This window comes from Moschus berezovskii, chromosome 2 (genome assembly GCF_049115385.1).
Source record: "Moschus berezovskii isolate FMDL1 chromosome 2, NW_MosBer_1.0, whole genome shotgun sequence".
Taxonomy (NCBI): Eukaryota; Metazoa; Chordata; class Mammalia; order Artiodactyla; family Moschidae; genus Moschus; species Moschus berezovskii.
The window spans coordinates 81,211,234-81,236,043 of NC_142461.1; the positions used below are offsets into that span (position 1 = coordinate 81,211,234).

General features: G+C 33.8%; 1 protein-coding gene across 1 annotated transcript in view; it reads right to left on the reverse strand.

Annotated features, from left to right (window-relative positions):
* LRP1B (LDL receptor related protein 1B) overlaps positions 1-24,810 on the reverse strand; it is a 2,241,805-nt gene that overhangs the window by 257,464 nt on the left and 1,959,531 nt on the right. The window contains exons 61-66 of the mRNA XM_088842364.1: positions 16,996-17,184; positions 16,006-16,154; positions 10,751-10,844; positions 6,426-6,542; positions 6,187-6,306; positions 4,590-4,709 (exon numbers count right to left, since the gene is read on the reverse strand). Coding sequence (XP_088698490.1) covers positions 4,590-4,709; positions 6,187-6,306; positions 6,426-6,542; positions 10,751-10,844; positions 16,006-16,154; positions 16,996-17,184 — 789 coding nt within the window. The remainder of the gene's footprint in view (positions 1-4,589; positions 4,710-6,186; positions 6,307-6,425; positions 6,543-10,750; positions 10,845-16,005; positions 16,155-16,995; positions 17,185-24,810) is intronic.

Sequence of the window (24,810 nt, forward strand, 5' to 3'; positions counted from 1 at the left end):
ATAAATGCATACTAATATGGTAAATTTAAAAAAATACATTCAAATGATATTGACTACTTCAGGACAAGGGGAGGAAGGGAAAGGGGAAGTATAGAGATGGGTATAAGTTGTTATTGTGGGATTTGGATGCTTTAAGAGACAGGTTAGGCCAAATGTTAAAATCTATTAAAAATGGTACATGGTATATAACTGTATAACTTTTTGTACAAGTCTGTATGTTTGGAATAGCTTATAATTTAACATGTACTCTCTTTACTTTAAAAATGTCTTTTTTTTTTTTCCATTATATTCTCATAGCTTGAGGACCCAATTCAAATTTCTTCAACAAACATTAAAGGGAAAATAAAAGCAAGCATTGACAGATTCTGCCTTTTGGTTTGAGTGTGTTCAGCATCACGTTTGAAATCCAGGCTGTGGAAAGTACAAGGCTACTATGGGAAACCCAAATTCCTCTCACAAGCCCCAGCTAGTGTGATTATAACAAATTCATTAATAAATATAATTAACCAAGCAGCAGGTTGGTTATAAATCAAGATGGCTCAAAAGCAGCAAAGGACTCTGAACCAATGTGAAAGCAAGATTCTTTGATGACACAGAATTTTAAATAAGGTAAATGATGTAGGAGACAAGAGAAGAAAGTAGGAAAGGCAATCACAGGGAGGAGCTATGTTCCTGCACAAAGAGCTGATTCCAGAGAGTGGAGTGGTGAGTACAGAATTGACCAGGACATCTCACACAGAAAACTGATGAAGACAATGTTTCCTAGGGTTCTAGGAAATGGAGATTCTAAACTATAAATCAGGAAGATAGAACATAATGGAAAGACATATTTTTATATCATCTTATCAGAGTCAAATTGTAGAAACTTTTCAACTCAGGTAACAGAGCAGAAGTATGAATCTAGTACAGATCTGTCAAATCCCGAAATCTGTATTTTATTCCTTAAAGAGAAAATGGCAGGCAGAAGGTGGAGGAAGTTTGAAACTAAGATTCCGAATGAACACCCCAGAGCTGCCACAATTGGAGTAATCCACTTGTTGTGGTCAGGGTTTCAAATGTGGCATTGATCTAATGTTGTAATACACAGTTAACAGCCTTCCAAGAGTCTAGTAAAAGTGTGTATATCTACACACTTATTTTTAAAAGTTTGTTTATCTTTGAGCACAGAATGAGGAAAGAATAAACAACTTTGGGCAAAAAGAAGTAATTTTCTAACTATTAGCAACTCACAAAATAAAGTTACCACTACAATATTCCCTTGGTACCCAAAAGGGATTTAGGACAGTCAGCCCTCATATCTGCTAGTGTGGAACCTGATGATAAGATAGATAAGTCATTTGCTATGACTGTGAAGGCAGTATACATATAAATCTATATTTACACAGAAATACAATTAAAAGATGTTTAAAAAATATTTTCTGATTTAAATCCAAATGTGCCAAATGTAGCTTTCATGGATTTAAATTCAATCATCTCCAAAACTAGGTGTACTAAGTTGGGAAACTATATAGTTAATTTAATTTTTAAGTTTAAAATCTCACCATGACTAGAGTACTGGAAAAGACTCTTAAATTATTAATATAGTTAATCCACATGTATTCAAAGTGATTCAAAATCTCTTTATGCTAATATAGAAATGATTACCATACAATTTTTTACATATTGAATATTAGTTGTTAAATTTGCAAGCACTCAAGATCTCAAAAATTACACTGGGCTGAATGCAATAGATATGTAGTATTTTGGTAAATATACTAAAAATCAAATAATTTTTAAACTATTTACACATTACTGGTTATTTATTTCCCTATTTAACATGTATACATCGTTTACTTGTATGTGTGCTTCTACACTGTTCTTATTTACAGTTAAAAGAAAAAAAAACAGTTTAATTTACGTCAAGTTAGAACAAACTATCATACTGGAACTTTGGAACTGACAGAAGCCAGTTAGATATAAAGCTATAGATAAATACAAATATTGGTGTTGAAAAATAGGATGTAAGGGCTAGGTGATCTCCAAGAGTAAAATAGAATCTCCCCCTAAACTAAGCACAGGGCTAAGAAAATACAGAAAGCAATTGCAATAAAAACTGGTTGCACATGGAGGTGTTGCAACATTTCCTTAATCATACTTATTGCAAGCCTATGATTCATTCTGCTAGTCCACTTAATGTGCAATAGGGAAGCTCGACCCTACTTCGAGGCAAGGTGCATTCTCTCCCACAAAGAAACATGTAACTCAAATTCAAATAAAAAGGCCTTGGCATGATAGGGTTAATCTTTAAGAAGTGATACATTTCTTTCTGACTCAATAAAGCATCAAAAGCGAACTATCCCACCAGGGTGTTAACAGAATTAGCAAAAATACATTGCATTTCTATATGTATTGAAGACAGAAGAAGGGAAAAGTTGGTGTTTTAGCTCCTTGTAAAATAAGGATTGACAAATGCCATACTAAAATATGATGAAGTTTCTTTTAATTAAATTAGCACTTGTCCACAATAACATTTTAGAGTGGGTTTAAGACAAATTAAATGGTAACCCTTCTTCAATCTATCTTCTTATTTCTGTATGTATGTTAAGTATTTTTATAATGGTCTAGAACTTAAAGCAGTAATTGTGGCTAGGAGAATTCTATATAAATTTATAACAGAAAATACTTAAATATCTTTTTCTTTATATAGAAAAAATGAGGTGGATTCATGCTATGTTCATAGAGCAGATGCTTTCATGTCAAATAACTTTGCATTCAAGTTCCCTTTCTACTATTTGTTAGCTCTGCAATTTGAGGCAAGTTACTCCTGGCTTTCATTTTTCTCATCCATGAAATAGGGATAATAAAGACTTTAAATAATCACTGCAAAGCTCTGAACACATTTCTTGGGCCATGCAATGGATATCACATAAATAACAGGCATTAAGATGATGATGATGATTAATAATTATCAGTTTGAAAAATATAATGTTCCAAAACAGTTAAATCACATCAAAGTGAGGAAGAAGAATAAAATATAGGACAAAAAAATTTCACTCAGTAAATTATTCAGATAGGTAATATAAGTCACTATTTCGTGTTCGCTTGGTAAACAAAAATACAAAAGACGACAGAGTAAAATAGCCAGTAATGTACACTAGTCTGCAAAATAGTCTGCAAAATTGATGACTATTATAGACAAACTGGTGATGGATGTAGTTTGAGGCCATTTGAGTTGATTAGGAAGACCAATTCCACAAAAGTGATGAATGGTGGTTTTATAATACTATAAAATGAATAAGCCACAGTGGTTGCATGTCCTGAAGACACAGGAGACAATATTAAACAACAACAACAACAACTCTGAAAGACACAATATTGCTTGTGATTATCCATGCAACTCATTAATTTTTTTTTCAATATAATGAAACCTAAAGGCTTTTCATTATGTTGATTTCTCCTAGAAGAGTGAAAGAGTAAGGTTGAATCTAGACAATATATTTAAGACAATTTTGTCTTAGAAGATTGCAAGTTTTATCTTTAGTTTAGACAAAATTTGTCTTTTCTAGTCAATTACTATATTAAATGTTTTTTTGCCTCCCCCAAAATGAAAAGTTTGCTGGATTCACCTAAAGCGATTAGCATCAATTAATGTTTACTAGATGTTGATAAAAATGAGTTACACATAACAATAACTTTCATTTTCTGTTTCACATTTTCAAGATAGAATAAAAGACATTAAACAAAATGAAGACATATTTCTTTATTTCTGCAATGTTAATAAGTAATAATAAATTATAAATAAAACAACTAACTTTAAGTGAAAATATTAATGTTTTAGAAACATGCTATTTTAAGTGATTGCTGTCATCTACTGAAACAAGAAAATGCTTTTATTATATTTTTTCTTTTCCCCCACCATGTTTAAGAATGAACGATAATCATTGGATTAAAGAAAAATTATATGACATTTAAGGAGAAAAGTGAAGTCTAGAACAATAAGATGGAGAAGGCAATGGCAACCCACTCCAGTACTCTTGCCTGGAAAATCCCATGGACATAGGAGCCTGGTAGGCTGCAGTCCATTGGGTCGCTAAGAGTCGGACCCGACTGAGTGACTTCACTTTTACTTTTCACTTTCATGCATTGGAGAAGGAAATGGCAACCCACTCCAGTGTTCTTGCCTTGAGAATCCCAGGGACGGGGGAGCTTGGCAGGCTGCTGTCTCTGGGGTCGCACAGAGTTGGACACGACTGAAGTGACAGTTGCAGCAGAACAATAAGAAAATAGTTTCATTGTTTCTATTCATTAAATGCTAATAGCATGTGCATGTGCTAACATAAGATGATAGTTCTATCTTACCGTTTAGATCCACCTTTTTAGAAAGTTTTGATTGATGCTAAAACAATACTTATCCTTCTGCCTTAACCCTCCATGCTTTTTAGAAAATGGCTAACCTGAGGTTACTGACTCTGAGAACACAGGGATAAAACTTTTAGGGACTCTTTTATACCCTAGTTGTATCAGAACTGTGTTCAAATTCACCTCACTCTGGCCATCTCAGATGATGAGATAAATACAATAAGTAAGATCCATGGTCACAAAACACTCACCACAGTTAGCCTCATCTGATGCGTCTGCACAGTCCGGATCCTCATCACAAACCCACAGCTTGGAAATGCAATGTTTGGTAGTTTTACATTGGAAGTAGTCTGGAGAACAGCTGTTTTCAGCTTAAAAGGAAAGCATCTATTAAAATGCAGCTTTGGACAAGAATAGATGTTTTAATTTTTAAAAAATTAAATAAATTTTAAGTTAATCAATTGAAATTTTATCTTCTCTTAATTAATAAGGCCCTGAAGGTGATAAGTTTTAACTTTTAATTATGTGTAATGTATTCCTATTATCTATTCCAGTAGAAATAAATAAAACATATTTCGTCAATGATGCATTTGATAAAAATAAGAGTTTTCAAAACCACCCTACCCTTGATTAAATATCTTGAAACTAACATAACAATAAAGAATTCAGGTTTTTTTCAAAATATGTTTTTTCAGATAAATTTAAGACTTTACACAGACACATTTTTATAAACAGGAAAAGACATAAATCAGAAGATATTAGTGAATGAGAATAAAAAGCATAGAATTTATTAAAACCTCTAGTTGTGCTGAGATTTTGAGAGATGAGGCGAACATCTGACTGAAAGTATAAACTGCTTCACAAATCTTCGTCAGTTTAATAGATCAGCTTCTAGAATGGCTAACCATAAAGAACTGGTACTGACTTTATTCTGAATGCACCATTTTAATCAAATTGCTGGATGACTGAACATTATTTACTGATAAAAGTTTTAGAGGAATAAAATAAAACCTCAGCAAGACAGAAATGTTGACAGCAGTTCTGTTGAAAGTTTGAACTTGACAGGTGCTCTATGGCTCAGATCCTGAGTGTGTGTATGTGCCTGCCTGCCTATGGGCACATATGCATATGATGTAAACTGTTCTGCCTTCCATTTTATGTATATTTATTTTTCATGAGATATTGAAATAAGAGGTGAACAGAATTAAAAACATTTTACAATTGTTTTTTTAAGTACCTTGTTAAGATATTTTAGGAGGAGCATTATTTAGTTTTTAATAAGAAATTTTGTTCAGTTATTTTGCCCAGATTTTTGTTTCTTTTCATACACTCAATATATTATTACTAGGAAAAAGCAATCCCTAATGAAAATGGTGTTGATTTCAAGTAACTAAATAAATCAACAGAAGAAAATTACATGTAGCTGCTGCTGCTGCTGCTAAGTCGCTTCAGTCGTGTCCGACTCTGTGCGACCCCATAGACGGCAGCCGACCAGGCTCCGCCATCCCTGTGGTAAAAAATTATTTTTAGAAAAGCACTATAATCACTGATAATTTGTTTTTGCTGCTTCTCTTAAGAATGATGTGGATGAATGCATGTTTCCTTGTGTTTGTCATAATTTCCAGGTAGCTTTTTAAATTTTCTATTAAAAAAATAGAAATTTAAATTTTCTATTTAATTTTATATAGCATTTCTTAAATAATCCATCCCTATAGATATCTATGTGGAATTATTTTCCCATCATTGCAGTTGTATTTTCTACACAGTATATATTTATGATGAACAATAATAATTTTTAGAGCAATTTCAGTTGAGAGACATAAGACAGAGCACTTAGAGGTGACTTACGACAGTCCCTTTCATCTTCCTCATCCCCACAGTCATCTTGCCCATTACATCTGAGGTTTACTGGGATGCATTTCTGGTTCTTGGTACACTTGAACTGACCTGAGAGGCAGACATGTGTGTCTAAAAGATAAAAAGAATGAAAAATGTGCGTTAAAGTCTGTATCTGAATTTAAACCAGTGCAAACATAATCAGTTAAGATTTCAATTCATGTTCAATAGCTAAGAATATAATCACCTACCACAGTTGAGTTCATCAGAATTGTCCCCACAGTCATTCTCTCCATCACAGATGAAAGCAGGCAGAGCACAGAGCCCAGTTCCACACTGAAATCGGCCAGGCTGACATTTAAATTCGGCTATAAGAGGAAACATACAGGTATCATGGAATGACAACCTTAGCTCATGAGTCTTATAACAGAGTTTTTCTGGCATTCAACAGAAAATCTAGATAGATAGATCGATCTATAATACATATATACATATATATACTATTTACTATATTATACATATCCTAGAGCACAATATGACTGTCTCACAGCCAAAAAGCTATTGGATTCAGAAGTGCAGTTAAGCTTTGATCAACTCAGGTGGCCTCCAGATTGCATTTTATAAACTAACAGTAAGAACAAAGATATTAACAACATATAAATGTAAATATATATGTTATTGAAAAACATTTAAATATCTCTTCATTTCAAAGACATGTATTGGGAGGTTAAATGGCAGAACACAATTTACTGTAAATTTTTTAAAAGTTATTTCAATATCCCTTAAAAAAATTATTTCCCTTTGATCGCTTTCCTGCCTATAATATGTTAATAGAGGAACATCTGTCCTCAATACATATTCCCCAGCATTATTTAAAGCAAATGCTTTCTATAACTACATATTTTAAATAAAAATTGTTGATATTTATTTCTATAATCCTACTAATATTTATATATTATAAATATATTTATAACTATAAGATATAACTAGTAAAGGACAATATCTTATAACTAGTAAAGATTTTTATATATAATACATATTATGGCAACCCACTCCAGTATCCTTGCCTGGAAAATCTCATGGACAGAGGAGCCTGGTGGGCTGCAGTCCATGGGGTCGCAAACAGTCAGGCATGACTGAGTGACTAACACTAACTAACACTAAAGGATAAAGCAATTTTTGCTATATTCTTTGGTTTTATATAAGTAATAATAACAACAAGGTAGGAACCACTGAATATCTAGTTTGTGTGAGGCAGTGGGCTAGGATCTTTCTCACATGCAGTTACTAACTGAATTTCATCATAACCTTGTCACCTTGGCATTACCCTGGTAGCTCAGACAGTAAGGAATCTGCCTGCAATGCTGGAAATCCGGGTTTGATCCCTGGTTTGGGAAGATCCCCAGGAGAAACAGATGGCTACCCATTCCAGTATTCTTGCCTGGGAAATCCCATGGACAGAGAACCCTGGCAGGCTACAGTCCATGGGTTGCAAAGATTCAGACATGGCTGAGTGACTAACACTTTCTCATCCTGGCATCACCATGTTCACTTTATAAATGAGGGAAGTAAGTCTCATGATACTAATAATTCACCCAAGAATATACAATTTTCAAGTACCAGAGTTGAAGTTTAAATCCATGTCTGACTCTGAAGTCTTCTCACAGACTATGTTGCTTACAACAAACACTTATCTTTTGACTGATGATCTTTATGTATGTTAATAATCACTGACTTCGAGATTAATAATATGCTATTAGTTCAAATCAGTCAATCACACATTAATAAATTATATTTAGAACTTTCTTTGGAAAATAAATTATGCCACTATAAATAATTAAAATATTAATTAAATTTTTCTTAACATTAAAGAAACTCTTAATATATGCATGGCTTCCATAGAAGCAAGTTCTAAAGTGTGGGAAGTCATTTACCTTCAGTTTACAACATTTATTAATTAATCACACTAATGTTTAAATTGGGTGATGCTTAATTTTCTCTAAATTATTTTTCTCTAAATTATTTCCTCTATTCCCTGTTGCTTCATATATGAATTCCTTCAATGTTTCTTTGCCCATAATTGCTGTTGTATTTTTCTTTATTTTATAACTTTATGGTGTATGATAGCAATTTTTAGATCAATTTCAGTTCAGAGTCATAAGTAAGACAAAACAGAACATTTTGAAATAACTTATGACAGTCCCTTCCATCTTCTTCATTCCCACAGTTATCCTGCCCATTATAAATAATGTTGTCCAAAACCTTTGCATAAGTTGGGTTTAACTGTTAAAGGAGTTTCACTGCCTGTTAAATAACTGAGAAGCCTATGTGACCTTTAAATTAGTCTCTAGAATGATCCTTGATATTTTGGAGTACTATAGGATGTATAACTACAAACTTATGATGCCAGAGAATTCTTGATGCCTCACTTTAACTTCATTTACATAAATAATATTATCGAAGTTTGAAAGTATGTGAACCTGTAATCAAGCTTCTCTGTTTTTTTCAGGTGAAATTATCAGTATTGTCAGTGGTTATTAATACCTGCACATTTTTATAATGCAGCTACTCAGAAATGAATCCTATTAATAAGCATGCCACAGTATCAGGTATATCATTTTCCACCACACCATGGCTCTCAAAATAATGTGTCATGCCTACAGACGTTCAGTGCTGTTACCCCGTAAACTCTAAGTAATAGGTCATTTACTAAAAGATCACTGAGATATCACCAATAAAAACATGTAGTATTGGTATTTAATCAGGATAAGGATCATCCAGAGACTCTTAGATACCAGATGTCTTTTCAGTTCCTCTTGAAAGACATTAAAGTTATATTTGTTCACCAAATATTCTGAAAGTGGATAAATATAAAAAGTTTGCTATACTAAATATGTAGTTTATTTTTCATATCAGTATGGGTACAACATGAAATCTCAGTCAAGATTAAAATAAGAGTTCAGGAGTGGTAAATATTTCAGAAGGGGAGGTGTTGACTTAATCTGCAGGTCATTATGGGATAAGTCTTTAAAAAAACACTTCAGTAAAACTGGCCCAGAAAGGTCACCTTAATATGAGAACTAAACTAACTAATTGTGTATTTCTGCAAATTACAAAAATAAGTTGTATTTATTTTACTATATCACAGGAAAGTTTACTTTATTGTGAGAAAATTAATACATTTCAATATGTAAATCTCAATCTCAACCATAATTTCTTATTCCTTGATTCTTGATTCTTTTTAATTCAATAACTTAAAAAAGTGATTCATACATAATTGTATACCTATGCCACATAGATACTTCTCTTCATATGTTGTCCATCATAGTGAAAACAAAAACTATATTTAAAAAAATCAAAGGCTAATGAACTTTTCAGAAAAAGAAAAATAATAATAGAAAGTGACTTTTTTCCTTCTCACTGAATATATTATTTAATGCTTTTCTCCTTCCCACTGAAAATATTATTACTGCTTGCAAACATATAAATAAAATATGTGACAAAATCTTCAAATGTTTGATACACTTGGTTGTGACCAAAGAGATGGAATATAGCTCATTCAAGTAACCATCTAGAGGCCTTAACTTCGAAACAGCTTTGTAATTATTTGGTGGAGAGTTCTATAGCAGAAAATATCTAGCTTTCACTAAGACAATGCTTTGTCTTTCTTTAGTGCAGGGATGTTGATTTTGAATTCAACTGTCAAGACCAAATCATGGCAACAATCCACTGGGATGTTGAGGGAATTATCATGATTGACTGCAAGCATCTTCAATTTGTCAGGACAGTATTGGAGTGACCTGTGGTGTGAATTATAAAAGACTATCAGGGTAAAGTCTCCTGATTGTCTATTTAAAGGTTTCATTTTAAAAATAAAATAAAAGTTTTTAAAAAACTTTATTAAAAAGTCTTTTAATAAAAAGTCTATTAGACTTTATTAAAAAGTCTCTTGATTATCTATCTTAGGTTACTAAAGATAGATATAAATAAATAAATAAAAAGCACCTAACCAAGCTGATGATTGTCAAATTTAAAGATATAATTGGTAGCCACTTTAAGGCAACTATTAAGAGCACTGTCAATTGCCTAAGAGCCAACTAATGACTTATATTGGAAAAATTTGACTTTTACAGCCTTTTCAGTATTTTTAATACTGACAGGAAAGTTGAAAGGCTGTGGCCTTTAAAGGCAAGATTTCAGTCATTGAGTGGCATTCTGAAAACCTGCCCATTTTGTTTCTAACTTAATGTTATATCAAGTCAAAATCATGATGATTTTTACTTTGTTGATCATTACATGAAGAGTTTAGTTATTCTCCAAGTAAAAAAAACAATCAAGAAAGTGAAAACTAACCAAATTGCTGATGGTGACACTGTAAATGCAATAATGATCAGAGACATACACAAGATAATGCCAGAATTTTTGCTACATTTTTAACTCGGGACATATAAAACCTTTCTACTCAAATTTTGCAAAACTATCAGAAGCCAAAACTTACGATCTTGCTTCTGTTTTTCAGGTGGGGGAATTTAAGGAGCTCTGAATTCTAAGTTCCTACATATGCCAGTGTACTCACGACAATCGTCTGGTTCATCGGATCCATCACCACAGTCATCCACGGTGTCACATTTCCACCAGAATGGAATACATTTATCAGTTTTGCAGCGAAACTTTGAGAAAATGAAAAAAATAAAGATTGTAGAACTCAACTCATGTATAATGGATATTTTAAAAACTCACCAGGACACAGCAGCCTAGCCTACCCTCCTGCTGCAAACAAGAACTGTAGTAGCCTTAGACCATTCCACCATAGGGAATAAATGCACAGCAAGAGCAAAAAGACCAGTGAGAAAAGCACATTGTTCAAGAAAACCTCCTGAGGTATCCTTATCACAGACATGCTCACGAATTTACATATTGTTTATGGATGCTTTTCACCACCACAACAGTTTAATAGCTCCTACAGTGACCATGTGATTTACAAAGCCTAAAATAGTTATTTTCTGACTCTCTACATAAAAAGTTTACTGAACACTGAATATGGCTAAAAATCATCAGAGATATCAGGAAAAGGTATTGAGTTGAATTCATTTTTGTTAAATTGAATTAATTTAACTAATTTAATTTAGCAAATTTAATTAATTTTAAACATTGTTCCTACTAACTTCTCTACTGGCCAACTATAGACAGTGACCAAGAAAGCTCAGTCAATTTATTTCTTAATGATCTCAGCCCACAACCGTGTCCTTTTGTCAGCAATATTTAGTTACAGTGTATACTCATAAGATAGAAGAAACTAAAGAAAATCATGTTCCATATACAAAGCACATGTATCATAAATAGTTGCCATGAAAAAAGTCAATACACTCAATAGATTTATTCTAGCACTTCAAATTTTTTCTTCTTCTGAAATTGAAAATATTAAGATATTTTCTAAAATTTATTCCTTCTCAAAAGGAAAACAAATTCTATCGCAATTCCCATGTGAGTGACTAAAAGCAAGGTGGCATTTATCTTAGCATGTTGCATGCCAGACAGATTTGTAACACAGAAATATATAACCTAGGTTTAATTTTCTCTAATGAAAATGGATTAGCAAGCTAAAGTTTGCTCATTTTAAATATTGATGTTGTCTTTAAGTAAGGCAGAATTTGATGCAAGCCTTTACTGAAACTGTCTGATATTCTGGAGCTGATTCATGAATATTCACTGGATATCCATGAAGCCTACATACAAATATAGGTAAAGAATCTGCCTGCAATGCAAGATACCCAGGTTCAATCGCTAGATCTGGAAGATCCCTTGGAAAGGGGAATGGCAACCCACTCCTGTATTCTTGCCTGGAAAATCCTGTGAACAAAGGAGCCTGATGGGCTATAGTCCGTGGGATCGCAAAGATTTGGACACAACTGAGTGATTAACACACACATACATATATTATTAATATATATATTAATAAAAGAGTAAGTCCCACCCCCCAGTGGCAGTTTAAGAGGGAACAGAGCACTGAATCCAAGTGAACATCTCCCAGTTTAACTGAGTTTCCCATATTTACTTAGCCTGTGGTCATGTTTCTTGTGGTTTTCATAAATTACCAGAGGAAGAATATTACTATTATAGATAATAATTGCTGGGGATATAAGGCTAACTCTGAAACCAATTGCCCTGAACTGTAAACATTTCCAGTCATTGCAGTTTATCAAAGTCCATTAGTAAGATGATTTCAAGTCTTCTGAGTATATTCCAAGCCCCTCTAATAAAGATTTAAAAAATACTTAAACGCATCTTTTTAATCTTACTAAATATTTCTGGTTTAAATAAACACCCACTCTTGGAATGATATACAGCATGATGATTGTGCTCACCATTTCATTTTTAATAAGGACATAAAAAGGTTTTGAGTTAAGGGAAGGCCAGGCTAAAATATATTTAGTTTTATTTCTTATGATAAACTACATCATTTTATTCATTAGTCTCAGAGGAAGATTTCTTCTATTTTGTGTCTGGGTGTTTTTTTCATACTTAAATATAGTTACTTTAAAAAGATAAATGCTAAATATAAATACAAAACATTCTTCATGGTAAATGCTCTCTAAGACTAATATCTTCATAAAATAAATGGCAGAATGCCAATTATGCACAAGAAGAAGCTATAAAAAATCTAAATGTTCCTACTAAAATGGATACATGGATAAAATGTAATTACTACATGTAGTGAAATTTACTCAAAATAGGCAATGTCACCACTAAAAATAAGTAAATTCATTTAAATTTATTAAAATGTTCTAATTAAAAAGATTTAAATATAATATTTGAAGGGATTTATACTAGAAGAATGGGACCTAATTTTGATTTTTTATCAGATTTTCATATGTTCATTTTAAATCCTAACAGAATTTTTATTGCTGTGATTTGCCTATTTTTCTTTGAAATCAATGATATTTGGGCATGTATAATTGGCTGCAGCCACTCAATGATGACAAATAAAAAATCCCTTAGTAAGATACGTATAAAATGCAATAGTTTTATCAAAATGCTTAAAGATATGATTCTGAAGTGCACAAATTATCTGCTTCATTTGAAAATTTACCTCACTAAATATGGTATTTATATGAATTGATTTTTCTGCAAGTAGTATACAGTATATCTTTTTTTCCTCCTATTATATCAAAAAAGAATTGATGATAAAATGACTGCAAACCACAAGACTTATAGGGACAGCCACTCATTGACAGTGCAGCTGAAATGTTAGTCTTCATTAACTTTTTTCTTAAAAATGAGACAAAGTGATAACTGGTTTTATTCAGGAAGTACTGAAAACAAAGATATCTGATCCATGATGTTCTGTTGTCACTGTTCTGCCTTGCTATTGTTGGTTTTTTAAATTCATGCAAAACACTATTGGAAGTATTTGAAAAATTATAAATATCTCAGTCATATAACCACTGATGCCAAATTGAGAAGCAATTTAGTTATATGAGTAATACTTTTCTAGGTTCATTTGTTTTCATTGAATTGACTAATCAGACTTTTTGCCATTGAGTATATATAATTCTAGGTTTTACTATCTTAGGAATTTGAACATCACCAACTCAATGGACATGAGTTTGAGCAAGCTCTAGGAGTTTGTGATGGACAGGGAAGCCGGGCATGCTGCAGTCCACGGAGTCACAAAGAGTTGGACACGGCTGAGTCACTGAACTGAACTGAATTTGAAACATCTTACTGTTTTTCTGACTACAACAAAGCTCAGATTTTACTAAAGTATGCTTTGATGTTGAAGATTTTCATTTGTGTGTGAAGCATCCTTTGGCTTTATTTTCAGTTGGCTAAGGAGGCTCACCACATTGTAAGGGGCTTAGGCAGGCGTCATTCCTCTTAAAAGGCACCTACAACTTCAGTGTTGGGCCTCAATAGAGGGACTCTGATCAGCTCCAAATCAAGAGAATAAAGGTTATTTCAGAAGAATCCAGAGGTTAAACTGAAAATGTGTCTAAATTAAGCAAAATTAACTGAACTTATATTTAATTTTTTTCTTTAAAGAGTGACTTCTCTCTTTCATTTTACCTCAGGTTTCTTATTTTATCTCTCATAGTGACAAATTTTTAGATCTATAAAAGAAATGAACTTCGCTTATGTAAGATTATAATTAAAGTGACACATTTTTTTGCAAATAAAACAGAGATTGTAACATATGTTTTCAACTAGACATCAGACGCTCCGGATGGCAGCTCACACTAACTGCACATATACTCAAGTATATTCCAGCTGCACTGTAGGGCTAAGGTAAGAACAGCAACACTTAACTTTTCCCATGTGATCTTTATAACACATGCGTGGAAATAGTATCATTTCCATTTAAAAGATGAAAAAACTGAGTCTTCAAGAAGTAATAAAGCCAAGATATTAAATAATTCAGCTTACTTAAAGCAGTCAGGGTTATCATCATATTGAGTCTGGCTTCAGAGTCTGTTCCCTTAACCACTATACATACTGCTGAGAGGTTCTATCTTTTCATTTGTGTAGTTCTTTAATGGATGATCCTCATAGACATAACTTAAGAGGCAAGTTGAGCTAGGATTAGCTTCTCTTTTTGAAAATAAGCACACCCTAAGAGAAATTCAGTCTTTTGCCATAATGCCACTGCCACTGCTAGAATTGGAAAACAAACACATTCAAAAGACAGAATCCTAAGAATAAATTTATTCACTTTTAAAAGGAATCACATGATGATGTTTTCGACAATTTTGTCTTAAACAAGGTAGTTACTCAAATATTAAAATCAAATGCTATTATGCCATAGGAGTTTTCTTCAAATTCTGGAAGTAAAAGAGCTAAGTCTATGTAATTGCCATTAAGTAGAAAAAATAACTTCTGAAATATACTGAAAATTATTACATTTTGAAGAAAAAGATTTCAGAAGGAAATTATTTAGATCATATAATTTTTAAATAAAAATATCTAGAAAATACTATAAAAACTGTCTTTTCCATACCACTTACTCTGTGGAATGAGACAGGGGTAGAGACGGTGATACAGAGCAGATTACCTAGGGAATATTTTTTTCTTTTTTGTTTACACTGCATATATCTTATCCTTAACCTATGCCTCAATCACCCTGGCATCTTGGAATAGGTCAAATCTCCTCATGATTCTGCTATAGGACATTCTCCTATATTCACTCATGATTTGCATTGTTATTCAATTCAGGTCAGTGTAAGAATGGTCTCCATGTTTTTTGTCTTCCAGTTGAACTCTATTTGTACTTCCTGTGCTGGAGAAGACTCTTGAGAGTCCCTTGGACTGCAAGGAGATCCAACCAGTCCATTCTAAAGGAGATCAATCCTGGGTGTTCATTGGAAGGACTGATGCTAAAGCTGAAACTCCAATACTTTGGCCACCTCATGCAACGAGTTGACTCACTGGAAAAGACTCTGATGCTGGAAAAGGTTGGGGGCGGGAGGAGACGGGGACGACAGAGAATGAGATGGCTGGATGGCATCACCGACTCTGTGGACATGAGTTTGAGTGAACTCCGGGAGTTGGTGATGGACAGGGAGGCCTGGCGTGCTGTGATTCATGGGGTCGCAAAGAGTTGGACACGACTGAGTGACTGAACTGAACTGAAAGTCCCATTTTAACAATATGCATCAAATTGTTTTCCCCTTACTCTGTGGCCCATTCTATAATGTATGAGATGTTTATCTGATGTTATACCAAACCAAAAAAAAATGATGTTTCAAAAATGGTTCAGGTAAACAAAACTCAGGCGGAACCTTTATAACAATTTGCTCATACATGCCATGAACTGATTTCTAGAGGTTCACTCACCTGACTGGCTGTGCAGTTGGATAAGCAAGTCCTGTTATCAGCTGCAAGATAGAAGTTGGTGGGACATGCGCAGGTGTGACTCTTTCCAGGGGCTAAAAGGCACAGATGACTGCAACCTCCATTATTTATCATACAGAGGTGTTTGGAGACTATAAATAAGAAACAAAAAAAGCATGATAATCAAGATCAATAATATAATACACAATTAGAAATAAGACATTTGAGTTTCATAACATGTATTTTAATAGAATGTCATAATCAAGAACTCATTAATATTATAAATATAATTTTATTTTACTACAAATTCTACTCATTATCCTATGACATTTATTTTACCATTAAATAATTTTAAGAATGCATTTCTACTATAGTGAGTATCTTAGTAGGAAAAAAGTGTCCATCAGAAAAATAAAGAGACTAGAAGTATTTTGGATGACTATATACATAGGATTAGAAATATAAATGTAAAATAAAATAATGAAATGATGATCTACATCTGATAGTACAGTAGCTTTCTTTTCTAAGCCAAATGTATGTTTTCAGCAATATAGTCAAAACTTTATTCCATATGGCCTGATAGAATTCATACTAGACATATGCTTGATACAGTTCTCATTTTTGTATCCTCAGAACTACTTAAATATAGCTTCTTTCACCTAGTACTCCAGAAACTGGAATCCTATAACCATTTTGTAAATAAATGATTTCAAGAATGCAGTATTCACTTTTCCAGCTATATGTACTCATGTCACTTAGCTTAATATGATTTCAACAAATCAACAATTCCTTACAGTTTTATTGATCTTGAAACCATATCCCTTAAAAGCAGTTTTTGATATCAGCTGAATTCATTCTATACAATTATCCCATGCAAGGAAATCTAATAATCTTTCTCAAAAATAAATTTACCCTTAACCATAAAGGAAACAAAAATGGAATGTTACTAAAAGATGTTGATGCATTTATGGAAATCATGGAAAGAATAATTACCATCAGGTTGTCTATAAGAATGATACACCTGGATATCTGTGATGGCATGCCATGAGTTAATCAGTGAGAGTCTGTCTGCTCCCGAGGTTTTATGGGCACGGCTGAGTGACTTGGTTTTCCCATCAGTCCAGTAGATGTAGTCTTCAAACAATGTTAGTGCAATCACCCCTGGAATATCTTGATTAGGGACTGTAATAGGAGATGGTAAGATTAATGTTCAGTCTTGGAAGACTGCCAGTTAAAATATTCAATACTACATGGGCTGACAGATACAACTGCGACAGAACTTCATGTGAATAATTGCTGTGACAACCTGTCAGGCCGGCAAGGTTCTTTATTACCAGTTAAGAGAATGCAGGATCTAGTGCAGGAAGTTGCTTTGCTCAGGTTTAGATTGGTTCAACCACTGGGAAGAAAATGAATTCAGTCCTGCTCAAAAGTAAAGACTGCTTCACCAGAAACAGATAACATCCAACATTTAAAAACTATATATATGTATATCTCCATCCAGTTGTTTTTAAATAAAATCCTCCTTAAATCCACAGGTCACTGTACTGCTTTCTCACACTTTTAAATGGACTAAAGTATATATCCAGGATGAAACATCTATCTACCTGGAGACAGAGTGACTATAAGACTACTATTAACCATTTTAGTCACTGAGGTTTTATGACTATTTTTACTTGCAAAATAAGCCGGGATCAGGATGGAGAAATATAAATGTGACAAATAACAATGTATCATGCAGATTTAACTATCATAAACTTGTTTAGTTGCAGATTAAAATTGTTTTATAGTTATACGTTCATGAAACGACAGGGTTTAAATGTAAATAGTAAATTCAGCATCACAAAAGTAAATTTTTCATTCAAGAGATTCCAGGGTCCTATCAGGTAAATAAGATGCAATAAATTTGTTTGGTGGTTTGGAGTTAAATCATTTTAAAATGTGATAGAGGTTTCTTCAATTCTTTTTTTAAAAAGCAATAAATAAAGAAAATGGAAATTGCCTAATTTACACAAACATTCCAAAATATTTCTCAATATAAATTTTCAGATTTACTTTTAGAAATACTGCAAAATGCTCATTAATGAAAAAAGGTACTTAATATATACTTTTTTATAGATTAGATTTTAAGGACAGAATTAATGTTTTATATTCAACAGTCACTGAAAAACTAAAAAACTTAAAATATAATTCACTTTTTCCAGGGAGGTTATAATCTTACTTTTTAAATGCTGGGTAAATTTATATTATTAACTCGAAGCAGCAATTTTGATCTAATAATTTGCTATTTTACTCAGGTGGGCCAAATATGATGGGGGAAAATGTAGAAACAAAAGAAATAAGACTCACTGACTACTATAAATAATGTAGTGTCTAGTCAGAAATCCATCTCAGAACAGACTATGCATATGAAGGATGTAAAAAAATTATGAAAAATTCAGATGTGCACACTTTGATCAGAAACTCAAAGTGAATTATCCATGTAACTCCCAGATATGGAGCCCATTGCCACAGTCGTAACTAGAATTGGATAAAGAAAGATGAAGAATAGGACATTTTACCAAAATGAATTATGTCTGAGTCGTTTATATAAGCTATGCCCATTCTCCCCCTTCAGTTATACAAGTTCATTTCATAAAGATAAACAAATATGGCAAAATGTTAATAATTGGATGACTCTTGGTGATATGTGATCATCAAAACAATCTTTCAAAACATGTGTTTGCTTGAAACTTTCCAAAATAAAATAAACATTTTCAGAAAAAATGAGTCTTAGAAATATTCAACTCAGATTTCCTTAGATGACAAGAAAGTAATTACATCATTAATTAGGGGTACAAAAATTAATCACCACTTTAAAACAATCTCAGTCCACCAGAGATTTGATTAACTTCTATACAAAAAGTGAAATTATTGAAGGAACTTGTCTTTTAGCATCTCAAAAGTAGCATAGTCTGTTCAATAAGTAACTAAAGTTGACATTTATTCAGCCCATGGGTGCCAGAAAATAGGCCTTTGGTTCTCAATGAGTAGAGGAGGCAATTCTCTTCCCAGAAGGAAGAGTTATCAGGCCCAAGCATCAATAGTTCCGAGACTGAGAAACCCTGTAGAAAGATGTCAACTTTGTACACCTATTCATTTAGTACACAAAACAGCTCCATTATGAAATAGTTGACCCCACTTTAAGATAAAAAAGCTAAGATAAAAACTGGAAAACAAGTAATTTGACCAGAGAGGATGGGAAAAATAAAAACTAGTAAATGAAGATATCGGTATTTAAATCTAATTCGGATTTCCTGGCTTCTGAGTTCTTTGCCACTTCAGCTACTAGCTATGACTTAGAGAAAGCCATCCTAGTGAGGGAAAGTGTGGTTATGAACTGTATTGTGTCCTCTCAAAATTCATATGTTGAATCCCTAGACCTCAATATCCCTGTATTTAAAGATAGGGCCTTTAAAGAAGTAAGTGAGGATAAATGAAGGTCCGATGAGTGGGACCTTAGTTCAATATAACAGTGTTCTTATAAGAAGAGAGCAACATCGGGGGTGTTCACATACTGAGAAAAGGCCACGTGAAGGCACAGCAAGAAGACAGTTTAACACAAGCCAAAGGGAGAGGCCTCAGGAGAAACCAGGCCTGCCAACATCTTGATCTGGAACTTCCAACCTCTAGAACTATGAGAAAATACACTTTTGTGTTTTAATCCTCCAAGTCTATGGCAGCCTTAGTAAACTAACACAAGCATTTAAAACAATGGGACTAATTTCTTAAGCTCCATGTGAAAATCATTTTATGTAATTACTTGAAATCAGTTCCATTAATATCATTTTCAGACCCAGGACAATTTACGGTAAGGGCAAATTTGCCACTTCTAAATTGCCCACCAGAAACCCTGTTATCAGATAGTCATATAAGTAAATAGAGATCAGAAAGGTGAACTCTTATTTCAGAGAAGAATGGCACATAGCTGAATGTACAAAGCACATAGAAAAGTTAGGTCAAAGTGAAGAAAAGTAGTCCATTGGCCCAGTGACCATCTGTTTGATTCAATTCCTTATGTGATATTGACAAAGAATAGGACTATCACTAGTGCCTTTAAAAGCTCACTTCAGGTCTTTTCTTTGGGTATGCATGCTTATTTCCCAAACCACAAGCATTAAACACAGCCATCAGAGTCTCTCTTCTAGAGAAAATAAATGAAGTAAAAACACCAACTATGAAATCTCGTCTCACACCTCTGTACAATATAGTGGCTCCAACAAGCTACTAAGAGATAGTGATGTGTTCCCTAACACCACAAACAATGCCAATAAAAATTAAGAAAAACAAAAGAGAGCAAAACAAACAAAAACCTTTACATATTGCATTTTCCAGGGTTTGGCTCATAACTTGGCAGTATGCCTTCATTTCTTATTTAGAACCTAAAATTTCTTCACAAGAGTTATTTGAAAAAGTTTCTGTGAAAAAATTCCTATTTATTAACTGATAAATGATAAGCATAAATGAATGAATGCTACGCTTATTTTTCCATCAATTCATGAAGAGTTCAGACTATACTGGGAGTAAATAAGGTATTCTGAGCCTTATATATTTTGTTATGAGAAATGTTCCTGATTTAGAATGAGAAAAGTAAAATTGCTTATTTTGGGTTGTATATTTACTTATTTTTACCTTATAGATATGTATATACATGTGTACATAAATATGTGTGTGTATCTATAACATATCTGTAATAAATATGCAAGTGTGTGTTAGTCGCTCAGTTGTGTCTCACTGTTTGCATCCCCATGGACTGCAGCCCACCAGGCTCCTCTATCCATGGAATTCTGCACAAAAGAATACTGTAGTGGGTAGTGATTCCCTTCTGCAAGGTATCTTCCTGACCCAGGGATTGAACCCAGGTCTCCTACATTGCAGGCAAGTTCTTTACCATTTTAAACACCAGGGAAGCCCACAATATATTTGCATAGTGTATACATATATGTATTTTATATACATATACATAATACAGAGCAACAAAAAGATGTCTTGCAATGTAATTTGGTAGTTAGTAGAGCTGACAAAATAAACTATATACATATACATAAATATGAAATGTGATGTTGTAAGGGAAACATATAACAAACAAATTCTTACTAAGATATGATTGATTTTATGAAAAAAAATCATAGTCAATGTTTTCTCAAAATGATAATGGTTATCCTTTTTAAGAGAAAAATAAGATGACTCCCCTTTCAAACATAAAACTGCCTTTGTTTAATTAAAAGAAAAATGCAAAAACTAAATGCAAAGAAACTTTCATTTTACAGGTATTCAGCAGACACACAAAAGACAGAAAAAACAGAAGTGTTGTGTGGGCTGCAGTTTAACAGGTACTTATTATATATTTAAAAACTATTTTAAAGCTGCTTTCTTTGATTAGGCCTCTATTCTGTGTAACAGCATTGTTTATTGTACTGTTCCAGCATTCCACTCAAGCACTAGGCTCCTAATTTTTATTTCATAGACTACCTGTATCAGAAGAAAGAAGTTGATATTTGGCAAAAATAAAGAAATATTCCTTTGTGAAGTTTTTCCCTGTTAGTTTAGTTGGATGCAATCCTGATTGCAGCTGCTGCTGCTAAGTCACTTCAGTCGTGTCCAACTCTGTGTGACCCCATAGACGGAAGCCCACCAGGCCCCCCCTTCCCTGGGATTCTCCAGGCAAGAACACTGGAGTGGGTTGCCATTTCCTTCTCCAATGTGTGAAAGTGAAAAGTGAAAGTGAAGTCTCTCAGTCATGTCCGACCCTTAGCGACCCCACGGACTGCAGCCTACCAGGCTTCTCCATCCATGGGATTTTCTGAAGTGGCTTGCCATTGCCTTCTCCGCAATCCTGATTAGGTTCTTAGTAATTACAATAAACAGAAAAATTGAAAGTACAGAATATGCTTTCAGCTTAACTGTTGCCTCACAGTTGGAGGTACTCTATTACAATACTCTTGATTATTCATTTTTTTTAATATTATTTATCATGCTAAATAATTACATTCCTGGATAATATCAATCTAATTTTATATTTTGGACTAACCTAGTTTAATACTTAAGAACAAAATGAACCAATAACACAGAACTCATCTTTGGTTGGTTTAAAATCTCATAGTTGGTGTTTGGGGTAAGATATTGCATTGAAATAATGGCAGATTCAGATCAACCTGAATATTCATTGGAAGGACTTATGCTGAAGCTCTAATGCCTTGACCACTTGATGAGAAAAGCCAAATCACTGGAAAAGACCCTGATGCTGGGAAAAATTGAGGACAAAAGAAGGGGACGAGAGGAGACGGTTGGATGGCATCAACAACTCAATGGACATGAGTTTGAGTAGACTCTGGGAGATAGTGAAGGACAGGGAAGCCAGGCATGCTGCAGTTCATGGCGTCACAAAGAGTTGGACATTACTTAGTGGCTGAATAACAATAACAAAGGTTTGATCTTAAATAGAAATTACGGTTAGTACTTAAATAGAAATTTTACTACTGATATTCTGTGTTTTTTCTTATTTTTTCTCTAAGATTTACTTCAAGGATATAAGTGATATTTTAAAGTATTATACAGAGCAATTTTTACTTTTTTCATTTAAAAACTATTATAAATATTTTTAAGAGAAGAACAAAATTCATAGAATGTAACCACCAAATTATATAGTTATTTTTATGAAGGAATTAAAATTACAGAGTAGCTTGAATATTGATTTTTTTTTTCTTTTGGTTATAAGAATTTACGTATTGTTTGAAAAACCTCAATGATCCAATAAAGTCAACCTGACCCTAACTCTACACTTACAGCTTGGAAGCCTAATGTCATAAAACTTTAAAATCAGTATACATATCAAATAAAACATTGATGTTAAATTATATCATGTTTTGATTTTTAATATATTTTAAGACTTTCCATTTTTCTTAATTTTGGTGTCATTGCCCCAATAAAGTTTCACATTCCTTCACACTTGACACATAACAAAATTAGTCTAACTCCTTTCATTACTTTTAAACGCTTCCAGTCTTTCTGTGTCAGCCAAGTTTCCTATAGTAAACAGGGAACACATTCTTTTAATGATAATTGAAAGAAGTCAGTCTTTGTATAAGTGATTATATTATTTTCTCAATATAATTTACAGAAGTGTGGCTAAGGAACTGATGATAGATTAAGTCCTTTCCTAACTCTGTTACCAGAAGCTGGTGAAAACTGTAATGAAGGAAAAAAAGCCACCTACCCAGAGTAGTGAGTCAACTCGTCGCATGAGGTGGCCAAAGTATTGCAGTTTCAGCTTTAGCATCAGTCCTTCCAATGAACACCCAGGATTGATCTCCTTTAGAATGGACTGGTTGGATCTCCTTGCAGTACAAGGGACTTTCAAGAGTCTTCTCCAGCACCACAGTTCAAAAGCATCAATTCTTCGGCGATCAGCCTTCTTCACAGTCCAACTCTCACATCCATACATGACCACGGGAAAAACCATAGCCTTGACTAGACATTACTTTGTTGGCAAAGTAATGTCTCTGCTCTTTAATATACTATCTAGGTTGGTCATAAGCTGGGAAAGGTTGGGGGCGGGAGGAGAAGGGGACGACAGAGAATGAGATGGCTGGATGGCATCACCGACTCTGTGGACATGAGTTTGAGTGAACTCTTGGAGTTGGTGATGGACAGGGAGGCCTGGCGTGCTGTGATTCATGGGGTCGCGGAGAGTCGGACACGACTGAGCGACTGAACTGAACTGAACTGAACCCAGAGTAGACCTGGAAGAGGGCATGGCAACCCACTCCAGTAATCTTGCCTGGAGAACCTCATGGCCAGAGCAGCCTAGTGGACTACAGTCCACAGACTGGCAGACAATGTGCCTGCAAAAAGTCACACATAACTGAAGCGTCTAGGCACACATGCACCAATGGCAGGGGACAATTGGTGGAGGAGCTCAGCCCCTGCTAAACTACTGTGGTTGGGCATGGAGGAAAAGGGGATAAATGAATACACTGGCTTCTTTCTTCTTCCACTATTTAATCTATCAATTCTTCCCATGGTTTAAATCCAATTTGAGACTGAATGGTAAAAGAGCTGGGGTGATGCAGTCTACAGAAGTCAGCTTTCTAGCACACAGAGCATGGCAAAGATACAAAGGTAGAGAGACTAGAACTCCCTCCAGCTAATGCTTCCAATTGTTTTATTTTTTTCCATCTCGCGTATCTCTTCCCTGAATGAAAACCCTCAGTGACAACCATTTTCCATGCAGTACTGTGCAAGCTATTTAGCCTGACTGAAATAGCCTGACTCAGAAAAAAAGATCAGAATCTTCACCAATCCTCTTTCCTGAGACCTTGACACTAATGATTTTCCCAACTTCTTTCTAAAAGGAAAATGTGCAATACAGGATGTAGAGAAGTTAGAGGATGAATTTAAAAAGTAGAACATGAAAAACAAAAAGGAAGAAATTAAACAAAGTAAAACAATTAGCATTCATAAAATGAGGTGAGATGAATCAAGGGCTACAGAAGGAGTGTAGGCTGATAAACAGATGATGAAATTAGAAGATGGAAGAAACTGGTTTAACATGTCAAAGAAAGTGGAAGATTCATGACTGTGGTGAGTATATGGGTGAATAACAGGTTTTAGTTTATGAAGAGTAATGGAAGGGAGTGGATGGAATGCAAAATGGCCACAGTATACTAATTTCCAGACAATGACTGCTGCTGAGTCAGTAGCTTTAGTTACAAATGTCTCATCAAAAACAGTATGCTTTATGTACCCTTTGGGTCTAGGACATACATT